General features: G+C 37.8%; 3 protein-coding genes across 4 annotated transcripts in view; 1 reads left to right on the top strand and 2 right to left on the bottom strand.

Moving 5' to 3' along the window:
• Window positions 1–1,592: 1,592 nt before the first annotated feature.
• On the bottom strand, window positions 1,593–3,087 carry LOC122063050 (zinc finger BED domain-containing protein RICESLEEPER 1-like). The gene is made up of 3 exons (XM_042626709.1): window positions 2,242–3,087; window positions 1,800–2,127; window positions 1,593–1,720 (listed from the first exon to the last, which is right to left on the bottom strand). Exons 1-3 carry the CDS (start codon window positions 2,770–2,772, stop codon window positions 1,593–1,595), a joined length of 987 nt encoding a protein of 328 aa, XP_042482643.1. The 5' UTR covers window positions 2,773–3,087.
• Window positions 3,088–3,111: 24 nt separating this feature from the next.
• Window positions 3,112–4,423, bottom strand: LOC122063049 (zinc finger BED domain-containing protein RICESLEEPER 2-like). The gene is made up of 2 exons (XM_042626708.1): window positions 4,109–4,423; window positions 3,112–3,896 (listed from the first exon to the last, which is right to left on the bottom strand). Exons 1-2 carry the CDS (start codon window positions 4,209–4,211, stop codon window positions 3,112–3,114), a joined length of 888 nt encoding a protein of 295 aa, XP_042482642.1. The 5' UTR covers window positions 4,212–4,423.
• Window positions 4,424–6,316: 1,893 nt separating this feature from the next.
• The window catches only part of LOC122063044 (GTP-binding protein 4), a 29,414-nt gene continuing 19,035 nt past the window's right edge, over window positions 6,317–16,695 (top strand). Inside the window, exons 1-6 of one of the 2 annotated variants that reach the window (XM_042626700.1) lie at window positions 6,317–6,529; window positions 7,058–7,167; window positions 8,022–8,142; window positions 8,271–8,335; window positions 8,443–8,556; window positions 9,562–9,636. In XM_042626700.1, the coding sequence (XP_042482634.1) occupies window positions 6,448–6,529; window positions 7,058–7,167; window positions 8,022–8,142; window positions 8,271–8,335; window positions 8,443–8,556; window positions 9,562–9,636 (567 nt within the window). In that variant the 5' untranslated portion in view covers window positions 6,317–6,447. The remainder of the gene's footprint in view (window positions 6,530–7,057; window positions 7,168–8,021; window positions 8,143–8,270; window positions 8,336–8,442; window positions 8,557–9,561; window positions 9,637–16,695) is intronic. The other variant, XM_042626699.1, reaches the window with a different exon arrangement.

Here is a 16,695-nt window from a genome sequence, read left to right as displayed (position 1 = left end):
CCTGCTGAAAACCAATATTTGACAATTCAATTAATATTTGAAAAATGAAAAACAACCAATATATTTAACTTAAAACTAATTAACTATTTAACTTAAAACTAGTTAAAAATTCCCCATTATATTGTTATGTTTGGAGATTGTTAATTAACTAGGACTTGATGAGATATAGAAAACCAATTCAAAACAAGATTGTATCTATAGAGACCTTATACAACTTGGAGCCTTAGACGAAGACAGGTAAAAATAGTTTGAAGTGGAAAGAAACTAAAAGCAAAACTCAAACAGAATTCCACACTATACTAGGAATATAATTCTCACTAAGACTAGAATTTCTAAAGAAATTTGGAATTTTGAAACAAATGAAACCGTGCGCCATTCTTCTTCTCTTGGCATTGATGCTAGTGCCTTGATACTGCATCTGGATGCCATAGATGTCCTCTGAGTCTGGGTTTGATGGCTTCCATACCTCTGCTAGAGATGATAGTACATTGACAAGTTTCTTTACCACAACTTTGGGAATCATTGAAGTATTATGGCACTGTTACCACAGCTTTGGTGATTTTGTCATTCAAAAACTTTGATGCATCATCCACAAGCTTTCTCAACACCTGAAAGCAGAAAGAATTAGTGTTTTCTCATTAGCAAGATAAATAAAAACTATATTTCAAACCCCACGAGTGAAAAATAAAATTCAAGCATACAGTAGAACACTAATACAGGGAAAAGTTTTCCCAACAAGAACAGCAGCAACTACCGATTTATCTTTCTTACAATATATACAAATTAATTGTCATTGAAAATATTATAAGGCCTAAAAAATGAAAAATAATCTACAAGTAGAACAAAAGATATGACAATAACTCCAGTAGATCCAAAAGCTTTTAAACTAAACAAAGCACACACATGAAAAGCATAGTTGTCAAGGTGGCTAAATGACCCAAGGCGGTGGAGAGGTGAAAAACAAAAATGACACCAACAAGCCGCCAAGGCACACCTTGACAACTATGTTAATAGAAATCTAGATCAATTGTAAATGCTTTAAAATTGAGAAGACTCACTTCCTTCCACAAAAAATGAAACCAAGTGCTACAGATGAAACCAAGTGCTACAGTAAAAGATGCGACTGGGAAAAAAATGAACAAACAATTGCACATCAACAAGTGAAGATATCATGTAGAAATATTAAGAAAAAAGTCCAGGTTGATCACCATGAGATCCCTTAGACTGTAAAGCAATAAGGCTATAGTTCCAAAGACAAACCTGCAATAAATATCTTTCCAATGGCTCCCACAACACTGTTGTCATTTATCCACAGGTATATCCAAAGACAAACCTTATCAAATCATCTACAGTTAGACCATACAGAAAATAACAAGCAATAGAGGCATTATAATACCTAAAGCACTAACCAATGTTCAACTAATGAATATATGTAACAGAATAAACCCCTTGAAGATATAAATTTGGATAACCCATGTTGTTGTGCAACTACCACAGCATGCAAAAAGCAATAACAACCAGCAAACAAATCAGAGATGTTAGAATTTGCAGGTACCTAGGAAGGTCTTTCTCTTGTTGCAGGCACATTGAGCTTATCCTTCTCTTGGAGTAGGACCAGCTGAAGAACTAGCTACTGCACCTCTCTCATTTTCAATGTGCAATAGTTCCAGTATATTTCCAAGTGCATTATCCACATCAGTGGGATCATCAAAAGGCTCAGCTACATACAAAGTAAAATAAGACACTAATTAACTAATTAAGACAATTAAAAATGAAAAATATACTAAATGAAAAATTACCTCTGAAGTCTATATCAAACATCCAATCCCGAAGGCATATTAATGCTTCAGCATTGGTAGGTAGGAGTTTGCTCCGATATTTATCAATAACACGGCCCCCTGCGCTAAAAGCCGACTCTGAAGCAACTGTGGAAACTGGTATAGCCAAGACATCACGAGCCATTCGAGCCACATCTGGATACCTTGACCCATTTGCTTTCCAGAATGCCAACACATCATACTCATCATATTCATTATCATTGAATGGGACCTTGGGTTCATCTAGATATATATCCAATTGAGATTTATTTCCATTATCCATCTCAGCAAGCTCGGATACCATAAATTCCTATGAAAATTGAGAAATAGCCGAAATATGAATCATTAATAAGATTAGCAATGAATGTTGAAAACTTGTAAAAAAAATAAATCAAAATTACTATCAGAATGTAAATTTACTTACAAATCTTGTTCTAGATCTCCCAGGACGATGGGTAAGTGTAGGAACATCATAATCACTTGGTTGCATACTCTTGTACTCATCAAACAATTGATATAAAGAATTCCTCACATTGTGGCACATTGTAGATGCATTTAAGTCCAGATTGCAAAGCTTAGAAAATGCCCAAGTCACAAAACTAAGTTTATATCGAGGATCAAACACCAAAGCAATGGCCAAAATTGGACTATATTCACTCCAATATTTGTCAAATTTTTTCTTCATTTCCACTGCCATTGGCTTCATAAAGTTGAGCCCACGTGATACCTCTTCTAATAAACTTTTGTGAATCTCCCAAACATTTTCAAAATATAAATTTGCTGTGGGATACTTGGAACCAGAAAGCAAAACAGTAATTGCATAGAAGGGATACAAAAAACTCGTTAATCTCTCAATCTTCAACCATTGTTCAGAACTAGGACAAGTTTTAAAGTTGTCATCCACTAGTCCAAGGTTCTCAAATGCTTTACAATAAAATAATGCAGAATCAAGCATGAGATAGGTTGAGTTCCACCTTGTGGAGACATCAGCACGTAAGCCCTTACTACTTTGTAATCCCAATTGCTTACAAATTTCCAAGAATTTTACTTTTCTTGCATGTGATCCTTTCACATAGGCTATACTAGATCGCACCAACACCACAGAGTCATCTATGTGTTTCAGTCCATCTTGTACAATAAGATTGAGAATATGTGCACAACACCTATTATGAAAGTGTAATCCTCTACATAAAAGAGCATTCTTCAAATTCAAATTTTTCTTCAGCAAGTCAACAAAACAGAAATTAGCTGTGGCATTATCTAAAGTAATTGAAAATAATTTCCGATCAATACCCTAGTCAGACAAGATTTTTGAAACCATTTCACAAATATGGATGCCAGTGTGTGGAGGTGGCATGATGCAAAACTTCAACAACTTCTTATGCAACACCCAATCCTTATCAATGTAATGGGCAGTCAAAGCAATGTATCCATCATTAGTGATAGATGTCCATAAATCACTTGTCAAAGAAATCCTCCCAGGAAATGAGTTAAGTAAATTCCTGATTCTAATGGACTCCAAATTGTATAACCTCAAAATATCTGACATTTGTGTGTTTCGAGCAATATGGGTATAGCCCGGAAAAAGGTATGTAATTAACTCTCTGAACTCCTCATACTCAACAAAAACTAAAGGTAACTCATGTCTCACAATAAGCTTCGTAATTTTGTCCCGCACAAAATCTTGGTCAACTTTTTGGTCTCTTAACATCACTTTCCCATCATTTACACCAAAAATCATTTGGGTGCTTGTGTTTCCTTTGTTTTCCCTTTTTGGGCAATGTAGAATATGTCTCCTAAGGCTTCCAGTTCCATTAATATTACTATCAGCCCTATAAACTTGCTTACATCTTTTGCATTCAGCTCGATTCTTCCCATCATCAAAACCCTGCCCATCAATGATTGTGAACTCATCCCAAACTACACTCCTTCTTTTCTTTTTGGTAGTTGCATTTGTTTCAAGTGTTACGACACTTGAAGGTTCTGTTGATGGAATTCCAGGAATATATGGTCCATCATCAGACATAACATCAGCATCTGACCCACAATCGGGCTCATCTTCTATATTGATGGGCATTTCTATAATTAATAAGAAAACATAAATAAGATATTAATAAAATAAGAATACCAAGCATTACAAATTCAAAAATGACCTCTTTAAATTAGCCCTATATAATACACTATTGCATGCTAAAATTTGATTCAAACACTCATATTTGAAGAAGTTGAAAAAACATAAATAAGATTCAAAAATAAAATATGGAAGGATAAAATTGACTGAAAGGATATACCTGGGTCCTGGAGGCTGGAGTACCAGAGAAAGAGCTGAAATTTGTAGAGAGAGAACTTGAAGGTTGCAGGGGTCTCAAATCGGCTGTTGGATGAGGGAAACATTAGTTCTCAATTAAAACACAAGCTTTACAACTTTACCTGTCGTCGCTGTCGTCTGTCGATGTGCAAACCGTGCAATAATGAAGGAGTGATGTAATTTAAATAAAAATGAAGGGTAAAATAGTCAAGTGAAAATGTCTGACGCATCTTTGCAAATAATTTATACAATATACAAAAATAATTACCAAATCTTGACATAGACCTTCAGTGTTTATATGCACCAAACTGAAATGGAAAGTTCTATATTATGATATTAAGGGGGAAAACAAAGTAATACTGATCAATTCAGTCCTTCAATCCCCTCATTTCAATCAATCAGTAATACATAAGATTACTTTTCTTATAATTAGGTAAAAATGACTATAAGGACAAAAGACACTAAATAATGTACATGTAGAGATAGATGCAGGTACAAAAATGGTCTTCAACAGAAAGAGAACATAGATGTGGCTCGTGTGCAACTATATATTGACAGCTAACTATTGTATCAGCAAGAAAATCAGCAAGTTATTTTGCAGTAGTCAAAACTAAAAGTCAGAACTAGGTTTATACAAAAACTCACCTTGTTGCCCCTTCGGCCCTTCCTAATTAGAAGACATTAACAAAGTTTTAAAATGAAGAACTACTTTGTATATGTATAATGCAAACAGGAGCCTAGAAAAGGTACCACAGATAGAGTCATAGAGATAATGAAAGAATCCTACAGATTATGGCATTATGCTATTCAAAATCGAGCTATGTAATTAGGCACACATTTGACAAAGAAAAAAAAGTAAAACATAAGCATAACAGCCTACGACCTCAAGAAGTCAGAGAATCAGAAGAAAGAACTCAACTAAAAAGAAGTTGGAAATCGAGAAGGGGAGAGAGGGAGAGAGAGGGAGGGACGAGAGAAGGGAAGTGTATACCTCGTCTGTTTCAAGAATCAGCCAGTGATCTCCATCTTCATGGAACAAATGGGCATTCTTTTATGGTCGATTTGCAGACCTTTACGATTCTGATCCAAGATTCTGTTCTAGAAGCTTTAGCGCTGATCTGTTGAACGAACTAAGGTAAGAAAGCTTACAGCCCCCGTAGATCTTCTTCAAGTTATTGTCATTGAATGAACTTAATCTTACGGACCCTCTTCGGTGTCATTGATTTTCGACCCAGTATTATTAACATTTGTGATGAAAAGAGGAAAAGAAAGATGACGTTTGGTAGAAATTGTAGCTGTTGGCCGCTGCTGCCTGCTGCTCACTCTCTCACGGCGTCACGGCGTCACGGCGTCACCAACCTGGGCTGCCTGCTGCTCACTCGCTCTTTGAAAAATTAGGGATTTAGGGTTTTCAGGTTTTGAAAGGTTGAAGACTTGAAGCCGTGTTTTGAGGTTAAAATGTCGAATTTGCAATTTTATATTTAGGGGTTATACGGTGGGCTCGGGTCGGTTTGGATCGGTTCCGGTTTCGGTGCAAATTTCTGGCGCTTTCGGTGGCCCAACGGGCTAGCCCGAACCGAACCGAGACCGGATTCAATTTAATATACAAACCGAAACCGGCCCAATAAGCCATCGGTTCGGTTTGGATCGGGCTTAATCGGTTCGGTCCGGTCCGGTTTAACCGGTCCGGTTTGGATATTGACACCCCTACTCACCTCTATGAAACCCAAAAACCCACCCTCTGTTTATGCCTATGTACACCTCTTCATTGGCGACTGTGCCAACACATAGACCAATGGGAAACTGAACGGAGGCATCTGGGCAGGGGAGCAATGCAATCTTTACACCCGCCTGTGTTTAGACATAGAACCACACAAGCGGGCAATGTTCTTTTCACCATTTTTATAATCAAACCTTAAAAAAATAATAATAAAAAAGAACAAAAAAATTAAGATATTTATTGGTATCCTAGTTTTTCGAGCATATCCGAATAGTGTCTAGAACCAATTTTGCAAATTTTTTTGGGAGACGGTTTCCTAAAGCCAGCGTGCACCATACGTCAATGTGAACACCAATGAAATTGCAGGCCGAAGCATTAATAGGGGACTGTATTTTTTCCTTTCATAGGGTGGGGTCGTCATTTCATTCCCAACTATGTTTGAGTGTAAGAGCCACTGCCATTTAGACTTTTTTTTTTTTTGATGCGGATTCCAGTTTCCATTTACATCGCTACTTTTAATACCGGGGGAAATCTGGCGGCGAAAAATCTCTGGTTGAAATAAACAGAGGAAAAAAAGGGAAACGGATAGAAAGAGAGGGACGATGAGCGGGGCATCGAACCTCTTGCATGTATGGCGAAGTCCTTCTACACAACAATTTCTTCGAAGCTCCAAGCTCTCCCAAGGTTCTCTAATTCATTACTCTATTTAGCTTTGGTCATAATGAGTTCTTCGGGTGGAAATGAGCTGAAAATTTTGCTTATGTTCTTCTATCAAACCCACAAAACTATCACTATCTATTGCTTCAGTAAATGCCCTTTTGATGGGCAGCGCAAATATCCTTTTTTTAAGCCATCTTCTGGACTTCAAGGAGTTAAATCCGGATTTCTGTCAATGTAGGTTCCTGATCAAGTACCCATTTTCTTTATTTCTGTGAATGCCTAACACTGCCTCTCGTTGGCTTAAACGTCAATTTGAATCCTATTTGTTATGTGGGGTATGGTTATTTAATTATTGCTGGAATCCCCGTATTCTGTTCCTTGCAATTTCAGTTTTGTCTTGTTAGTTTTGCAGAAATCTAGTTCCAGATGGGTAGGTTATACATTTATAGTTTCTTCACTCACGCACAAACAGAAATCTACACAAGGTTATGGCTCCCTTTTCATTGTTGATTTTTGTTGGGTGATGCCTAATTGTTTTGGTGCCTGGAACAGAAATCTCTGCTACCCTGTCATTTGTTAGGAAAATGGAAACCATCACATGTGAAATTACTCATGGAAGTTATGTACCCATTACCCAAGCCAGAAAGGAAGTTCCTACAGAGGTATGCCCCTGCAATCATTCTTTCTCAATCATTGTAGTTTTGACCTTTTTATAGGTAGGGTGTATAAAATAATTGAATTTGTATTACAATTGTTATCCATAATGGGGAGTATGTGGTGCTGATCTAATCTGATAAACTTGCAACTAATCTGGGTTCATGAAAAAGTGGGGCTTCAATTTCCCAAAAAAGGATTGAAATGTATTCTGTGTTGTTGGGTTTTATTATTACGGGAGCCAGTTTTGTTCACTTTCAGTGAGGAAACCATTATCATGCTGGTGATTATATCCGCAATATGGCAGTTTGGTTGCCTCTCAAACTTTATGGACTTGTCCACATCATTTTCTACTCCTGCATCAACTACTTCAGAGTTTCGACCAAATCAGGCTTTGCCATGTGCCAAGGCAAATGTTTGTTTAAGATCTGGATTTTCTTAATAATTTTGTCAAAAAATTACCAGTTTTTGTAGGCACCCAAGAGAAAGGGACATTAAAGTAGTGGTAATATGCAGATTACTTCTGCAACTAAGGATACTTTCTGCATTCCTTTCTTTGTAGCCTTTCCAGCTTGGAGATTGCTAGAGTTTCATTTGGCCACCTCCTTAGCATATTTTAGGTCTTTTTCTTTTTTTATTTGGGAAATTATGTCTTTGATAAGAAAATTCTAGTACGAAGTTTATTATACTTCGTTGATTTATTTTCCTAGCTTATTTCAGTATATATAATTTAGATATCTTTTGAGTGTAATCTATGATGACTTATTCCAGTTCTTGATTCTGCACCTGTGTCTGATCCTTAACCAGTATTTTACTAGTGGCCAAGATGAAATCTCAATTCCTTACTAACTTCAACTTGCAGGACAAAACTTTTTCGAAACTAGAGCCTGTCGGTGCATTTCAAAAACTACCAATGGTGATGCCATCAATTGATATTCTTTGTTCGGCATTGAGGAAAGCAAGGAGGGTCACTCCAACAAAGGGTATTGATCAGTCGGTTTTGTTATCTTAGAGTATGGGAAAGATGATTATTCCCTAGATGTCAATTATCTCAAAGCTTGGTTTATGGAACCAGGTGCAAGACATGATATTTAGTTTGCATGTACCGTAGGCATTGCCAATGTTGCAAAGCGAGAGAGAAACAGAGGCGCTAAACAACTTGATGCACTGATGAAAGTAAGTTCTTCCCTGTATCTTATTAACTGCTTTTGCATTCAGAAATTTTTATGCACACAAAACCTTGTGAAACTGGCAACTGAAGTTTACCCTGTTTTGGTTATCAGGAATTGGCTGTTCCATTGAGAGATTATGTGGAGAAATTCCCAAATAAAAAGTATCTGCACCCTTATGAACGATCTCTTATTGAGTTGACTCTTGGGGATGGAAATTATGAAAAGGTAGCTTATTTATATTCTGCCAAAGCTTAAGAAAATATCGGGTCATTGGGACCTTTTGTGGTAGGAATTCAGTGGTGGGGTTTCTTCCCACTCTTCTGAACGGATAAAGATGCTGTACATAATTATTTTCATGCATCATGACGACACATTCAAATTTAAGTTACTCCAATGAAATAACGTACTGGGAAATAAACATACCTCCCTATTTGAGAAGGTATTCATATTAGTAATGCAGGAGTGGTTTGGTTTGGTCCATATTTGAACTTTTCTGGTTCAAAATATAGTTCAATTGTTGGGTGAACAGGTTCAATGAACCATCCTTATCCAATCTGATCATGGGTTGATTTAGGACTTCATTCTCTTTCGTTATTTAATATTCAGTTGTATAACGGAAACAACATTCAAAATTGGATATTTTAATGTTTACTTATTTCAGTTATTGGGTCTATTAAGGATACCCAACCATAGTTTGCACAAGGTAGGAAGTTTCCTTTATTGTTTTGTTTTCTTTTATTATTTCCTCAAGTGTATGGTTATTGAAGAATTCTCCAAAACAGCCTGTGCATGGGGAGATTCTAGTTTATCTTTTCATTTGTTGATTGTTTTTCAGATAATAATTGATTATATAAATATAAATATAATATATATTTGATAATGGATTGAATTAGTTAATTGAAAGAGATTGTTCTCTCTCTCTCTCTCTCGATTTGGGGTTGTCTTACTCCTCTCCCCTTCCCAATATCTCCTCTCTTCTTTCTCTTCTCTTTTGCTTCCACCGACGGTTATCTTTTTTCATTCTTGTGACACCATTGCTAACATATCTGAAACCTACCAAAAGCAGATCTTCTTCCATCGAATTTGATCTGCATCGATCAGACCAGCGAAGGAAATGTACTTTCTAAGTTACATTATTTTAAACCTGTTCAGTTTTGTTCATTGCTAGAAAAAAGGTTGTGGAAACAATCATCATTAGTAATTCTTTTGATTCTGCTCATGGTTTGACAGGTATTGGGAAGAGTGGACACTCTTAGGAAAAAGGTGCAGTCTGTTGGGAAGGAACATGCCTCTCTCTGTGCCAAGGTTCAATTTTTTGCATCTCTAAAATGCATCTCTATGATCTTCCTACTTCTTAATTGCTACGTTACTTGATGCATTTTTTTGCCTTTTGGAATTGTGCTTCCAAACTACATTGGACCTCCCTCTCTCTCTAATCCTTAATTTGTTGTCCTCTCTCCTACTGACTATTGGTGTGAATCCTAGTAATCCTGGAGAGATGCTCCTTTTTGACTATTTTCATGTTTATGTATCTTGTACGTTTGTGCAACGTTCTAAATCTCAGGCTTCAACCAGGTTTGGACGTTGGTCAAAACCTGCAAAATTTCAGGGAAACCAGGTACTTTTTCTGGGCTATATGGAAACCTTGGTTACGACCCCCAGAAAATGTTTTTTTTTTTTTGCCTGATTTTATCTTCCATTTTTAACCCTTTACATCTAATCCACGAACTATTTTCACAAAAAGAACACTGAAAATGGTACTTGTGTTTACCCAAGTTTGCTAGTGTACGCTGAATGATGTTTACAATAACCTTTTTAATTTGTTATACACACTAAGATCCCGTTTGGTAACATTTCTTCTGTGAGAACATCGTTCTTCGACAAAATCATATTCTAGTGTTTCTTCATTAAAAGATGATTTTTTTGGCTCTACTTAGGCATTCGGTAAACCTGTTCTGGAGCTGTTCTTGGGAGAGTTCCTGAACCAAATAGCGTTTAGTAAAACCTGTTCTGGGCACATGTTTGCATTATGTTAATATTTACTGAAACTCTTCAACAGGTGGGGGTTGAGAGGGGGACGGATTGTATCGCATCAGGCAGTCTTGGTCATTTCCATAATCAGATAAGGATCAAAACATTATGATGGTTTTTAGATAATGAAGATTCATTAAAAAAGTAATATGACATTAGCATCCTACAATGTGATGAATTAAAGCATTGCACACCAAGATAGTGAATTCTCTGTTCAGCAAAAAAAAAAAAAAAAAAATGTTCAGCAAAAAGATAGTGAATTCTTTGTAGCCATCTGATAAAAAACCTGACGAGATTCCTGAAGCAAACCACATTTCCCATACATATCTACAAGGGTGCTTTCAACAACCACATTGCCACAAATCCCAGCTGTATGTACCTTAGCATGACCCTCTTTACCTTGTTTCACCCATCCCAGATTAGCACAAGCTGTTAGAAAAGTCCCAAATGTAAACTCATCAGCAAACAATCCATACTTCCTCTGCATTAAGTAAAAGAAACTTAGATCTTCCTCAAATCAATCATTCCGTGTGCATACTGAAATAATCGCACTACCGCAGTCCAACAAATAGCACCTGGTAGCAGCATCTCATCAACAATTCTAAACTAGAATTTCTCCCATACATATCTATAAGAGCACTTTTCTGTGACGCAATTCGAACCAAATTCACATCTTAGAACCGTCCCATGAAAGCACCTACCAAGCTTCAGAATACCAAGCTCTAAGCATGCCTTAATTGCGGCTGAAGGGGTGAACCCATTGGGTTCGACTCCAAGTTCAGACATTTTCAGAAACATTTCAATCGATTCCAAGGATTTTCCAATACAAATGTACCCTGAAATGATAGAAGTCCACGATATTGCATCTTTAACAAACAAATTATTGAACACTTTCCGGGTCTTGGAAAAATCGTGACCGAGTTTGAAGTACAATCTGACCGAGAGATTGGGAGAGATAGGAGAGGCAATAAGAAGTAGAGGGAGAAAAGCGTTTGCGACTGATTCAACAAGAGATTTCTCAGCTTTCAACGATGGATTCCAGTGAGGGGTTTCTTTGCAACTGAAAACTCAGCAAGGGATGCTCCATGGGGCGAGGGATTTCAGTAACGGTTTTCTTGCAACTGAATGGGGTAGGGTTGTTCTTGCACGTAGACAGGAAGATCCTAGCGATGGTGGAGGTGGTTCCTCACCAGAGCCTTCGTTAGGGTTCTTGCGAGGAAGGCAGTACTCCTTTTTCTTGCAAGGAAGATAGAGATGTGAGAGATGCTTTAGAAAAGAGGGCATTTTTTATCGGGTTTTTGAGGATCAATCTTTCTGTAAAGAGGATCTTAGGAAAGAAGGTAGGGGTGTTTCTCAAAAGGCTTTCTTAGGATGACTTCTTGAACCAGTTTGTTTCTTGAGCACAGATCAACATGTTGGTTACCAAACACTTTTTTCACCATTTCAGTTCCCAAATGGATTAAAGAGCAGGAAAGATCATCTCGGGAGAGTTACCAAACGGGCTCTAAATCTACATATAACTTAGATTCTAGAAATGTAGATAAGCTATTAAAACAATCAAAACATATAACTTAGATAGTGAATTAGTCATACAAAAGGGGCATGCTTGTTCCAACTATAAGGTATGAATGTTGCGACTTGGTGGTCAAGCGGTCAAAACAGCCTCTCAACATTCTCGAGGTAAGGCTATGTAGTTCTCGACTCCCTCGACTTTGCACATGCGGGAGCCTCGTGCACCAGGTACGCCCTTTTTTTTTTAGTGAACTAGTCATACAACACTCACCACTCAATACCAGGAGGAGTTTCTAGGCGGCTCTAATCCATGAGGTGCTTACCATTATAGATTTCGTAGCCTCTCCTCTGAATGCAACACATGAATCCCATGACATCTTTTGGGATCAATTGTTTAAAAAGTCCATCACTGCCTATAATGCAGGAGTAGATTACAAGAAACTACCCTAGCAGTTTATAACCCCAAACAATACAAATATGAGCAGGAAACAAAGAAATAATACCATCAAATAAACCCCCAAGGATGTAATACCCATACAGGAGCAAAACTAGCCCAAAACCCAACCCGATAGGAGAGAGAGACCTGCTATCGAGCTGGAGAGAGAGGTGCGGCCAGGTCTGTAAGAGTCCGATTGAGTGGCACTCTTGGGCGTAGATTGTCCCTAGGGAGGGTACAAAAACCCCAAAGTTCAAAGAATTCTGACGGCTGGTTGTGAAGTTACAAGCTTTCTTGATTTTCTGACTTAGGAGAGAGAAAACTTCAAGATTCTTCAGTTAAGATGTTCGACGTTAGATGGTCTTCAAGAGAGGATCGATTGATCTTCTAAAAGTGTAGAGCCAGTCCCCAAAAGGATCTGCAGACTAGATCTCAGACTTGGGCAGCAATGAGGGTCGATTGGCTTCAAGAACAGGAACTCTTTGGCTGGTCGATTATGGTTTTTAATACTTGGACAGATCTGAACTTCTTTAATACTCACAGCAACAGTAAACCTAAACAGCAGCAATTAAGAATGAAAATAGAAAGATTAAACAAAGAAAAAACAAGGGAAAGTGGGGGAGGAGTGGTTGTCTCGGCCAGGGCTTCTCACCCACAACTATCTTAGTTGTTTTAACATAATAATTGCAATTTTCTTTATTCAAATCTATTCATTAATGGTACATATGCCTCTCTATTTATAGAGGGGAAGTTTACAATCATACTAAGACTAGGAGCTAGTTTCCAAAGAGGACTAGATACTCCTACTACAACTAGGAATTCAAAATAGGACTAGGACTTGACTTTAGGACTCAAACATACAGTAGGACTAACTAACTAATAATCCATATAGGACTTTACAATCAACTTATGGCCTAATGGGCCTTTATTGAATTAAATAGCAACTAATTAAACTAATGACTTAAATCCCGTTTTCCTACCTTCTACTTATGTTTTAGGCCCATTAAAGTGGCCTATTTCAAAGAAAACCTATGGGATCAAAGGCCCAACACATACATAACACAACCCAAGGCTTATTTGCAATAAAATAAGCCCAAGTGACTTATCTACATCAACTCGCCCTCTCTCCTCGAATTATGTAGAATGTGAGGGTGATTATATCATGGTGCACGTCCCTCTTCAAGCCGTAGAAAAATTCAGGTAGCTCTTTGATAATAAAGATGTAGTCTAGAATGTGAGGAGCTCGATCTTTAAGATACTTTAATGGGATGACGAACTCCACATGCTCAACTTCAACATCTTTGGATGTATCCATAGGGTCATCTACGTATGCACCTTTGATCTCTTCTAACTTCATCTACCTGGTGGTTCTCAATCGGTTCTGTTGATGGTTCAAACACAATTTCATTCTTGAACTCCTTAGGATCTTCCTCTTGGTTGTTCACAATCATCACAGTTGTTGTAGTGTCAAGTTCCTCAGTCTCAACCTCATTGTCCATTGTAGCAACCTTGTTGCTTTTGAATTCTTCCACATGAGTCTCTTTGATGGGAACATCAATGATTAGTTCTTCCTTGACAATAGGAATGGCTGAAAAAATTTTAACGCTAATCTCAACTTTTGACTCTAGTTCACTGGTCAGGGGTGCCTTCTCTTGTTGCTTTTTTGTAATAGAGGCCGATGATTCCTTCATGCTATTGTCAAGTGTGGTTGGATTTTGGACATCTGGTGGAAGGAAGTACATGCTTCGTTCATGCTCAGATAGGTACATGCTTGCCAACTCATACTGCATCTTTTCCCACGTTCTAGGTTTACATTCTTGAGCTTGAAGTTGCCTTTCACGGACTCTCCGTTGCATTCGAACACAATCACTCATCTGGGAACATGCATATTGGCATTTTTGTGTCTCTGTTAAGTTGTAGTTGTCAAAGTACATGTCCAATTCATGCATCCATTCAAGGGATTCCCTATGAAAATAACGTGGCTGATCATTAGATTGGGCAGCGATAGATGTATTCTGATGGGAATCTTGTGGAAGGAAGAGTCTTCTTTGGAAATATACAGGGAGGTATTATGTCACTAACTCATTCGTCATCTCTTCCCAAGTCCTAGGCTCATGTCCTCGAAAATGGAGTCTCTTTTCATAGACTCTCCACCAATCTCTAGCACGAGCAATCAACCAGAATCAAACAACTTGAAGTTTTTATATCTATGTCAAGTTATGGTAGTCAAAATATTCCTCCAGAGAATCTAACCAATCAAGGATGTAGAATTTATCCCTTTGTCCAGCGAAGTAACGAACTGATGGAACCATCTTCGGTTAGGCTTTGATAGATTGTTTGGAGCTTTCTTCAACCGTAGCTCTGATATCACTTAATGCATGAGTAGATTACAAGAAACTACCCCAGCAGTTTATAATCCCAAACAATACAAATAAGAGCAGGAAATAAAGAAGTAAGACCATCAAATAAACCCCCAAGGATATAATACCCATACAGGAGCAAAATCAGCCCAAAACCCAACCCAATAGGAGAGAGAAAGACCTCCTATAGAGCTGGAGAGAGAGAGGTGCGGCCAGGTCTGTAACAGTCCGATTGAATTGCACTCTTGGGCGTAGATAGTCCTAGGGAGGGTACAAAAACCCCCAAAGTTCAGAGGATTTTGACGGCTGGTTGTGAAGTTACAAGCTTTCTTGATTTTCTGACCTAGGAGAGAGAAACTTCAAGATTCTTCAGAATAGCTGGTCTACGTTAGTTGGTCTTCAAGAAAGGATCGACTAATCTTCTAAAAGTGTAGAACCAATCCCCAAAAGGATCTGCAAACTAGATCTCAGACTTGGGCAGCAGTGAGGGTCGATTGGCTTCAAGAACAGGAACTCTTTGGCTGATCGATTCTGGTTTTTAATGCTTGGATAGATCTGAATGTCTTTTATACTCACAGCAATAGTAAACATAAACAGTAGCAATTAAGAATGAAAATAGAGAGATTAAACAAAGAAAAAACAAGAGAAAGTGGGGGAGGAGTGGCTGTCTCGGCCAAGGCTTCTCACCCACAACTATCTTAGTTGTTTTAACATAATAATTGCAATTTTCTTTATTCAAATCTTTTCATTAATGGTATACAATTATACTAAGACTAGGAGCTAGTTTCCAAAGAGACACTCCTATTACAACTAGGAATTCAAAATTGGACTAGGACTTGACTTTATGACTCTAACATGGAGTAGGACTAACTCACTAATAGTCCCTATATGACTTTATAACCAACTAATGGCCTAATGGGCCTTTATTGAATTAAATAGCAACTAATTAAACTAATGACTTAAATCCCATTTTCCCACCTTCTACTCATATTTTAGGCCCATTAAAGTGGATCATTTCAAAGAAACCCCATGGGATCAAAGGCCCGACAAATACATAACATAACCCGAGGCTTATTTGCAGTAAAATAATCTCAAGTGACTTATCTACATCAGCCCACCTATAACCCTATCATCAACATGTTGTAGGTATCTCAACCTAAGGAATGGTGTACCGAGACTATAAGGATGTGGAGGTGGCCCACACAGCTGCTTTGAGAATTCTACTATGTTTACTAGTATGTTGAACAAAAAGAGAAGTTTGGGGAAAAGTTGGGTTTACTTTGAAGCTCCAATAATTCCTCTTTAGGTTAATCTTGGTTGATAATGCAAGATAGTAGAAGAACATTGCAAAAACTTGAGAAAAAATTGATGTTTTGTGGCCAAATTTTCCCTTTCTTGGTCGAAACCCACGAAACTTGAGAGATTGTGTCGAAATATGGGAAGCAGTGTATGTTTCCATCGAAACATGTCACTTATATAAGCATGGGTTGGACCAGTTTGGTTGAACCATGCAAAACTTGGGAAATTTCATCGAGACCAATAACATTTTGGTTTGGACCCTTGGTTTCGTCTAGCCGCCATACTAAAACTCATAAATTTCAGAGTTTTGACTGAAATTTCAGGGAGATTTAGAACCATGCCTCTGTGATGATAGAAGAATTTCTATTGTAGCTGTTAATGTTTTGGCTTACTACATGTATTGTTTGATATTAGATATGTGAAAAGCTCTGGCTACCAGCCTGTAGACACGAGTTTGTGTCTAAGGGTGCCACTGTGTGCAAAATTTGCATTCCACCCATATTTAGATCCTATGGAAGCGGGACTTGCCCAAGGTTATGTCCCAGTTGTAAGAATCTCGAGATATTTGATTTATATGTTCCATTTAGGATTCTACCCACTATAAGGCTTTTCTCATTCTGCCACTGTGATAAAATGGATCTTTTTCTATCATTGATCAGAGATATCTATGTGAAAAATACAAATCGGAGTTTGAAGAAGGGGAAGGAGCCCTTGAGCTGCAACAGA

The sequence above is a fragment of the Macadamia integrifolia genome, unplaced genomic scaffold (assembly GCF_013358625.1).
Source record: "Macadamia integrifolia cultivar HAES 741 unplaced genomic scaffold, SCU_Mint_v3 scaffold1185, whole genome shotgun sequence".
Taxonomy (NCBI): domain Eukaryota; kingdom Viridiplantae; phylum Streptophyta; class Magnoliopsida; order Proteales; family Proteaceae; genus Macadamia; species Macadamia integrifolia.
Note: the sequence above shows the minus strand (reverse complement) of the source record. Positions and strands in the feature narration are given on the sequence as shown.

Coding starts and splice junctions, on each gene's coding strand:
- LOC122063050 (XM_042626709.1), bottom strand. CDS start 2,772: ATGCTTGATTCTGCATTATTTTATTGTAAAGCATTTGAGAACCTTGGA. Junction 2,128..2,241: donor GGAGATCTAGAACAAGATTT/GTAAGTAAATTT, acceptor CAATTTTCATAG/GAATTTATGGTATCCGAGCT. Junction 1,721..1,799: donor GTTTGATATAGACTTCAGAG/GTAATTTTTCAT, acceptor CTTTGTATGTAG/CTGAGCCTTTTGATGATCCC.
- LOC122063049 (XM_042626708.1), bottom strand. CDS start 4,211: ATGTTTCCCTCATCCAACAGCCGATTTGAGACCCCTGCAACCTTCAAG. Junction 3,897..4,108: donor CTCCAGCCTCCAGGACCCAG/GTATATCCTTTC, acceptor TATTAATTATAG/AAATGCCCATCAATATAGAA.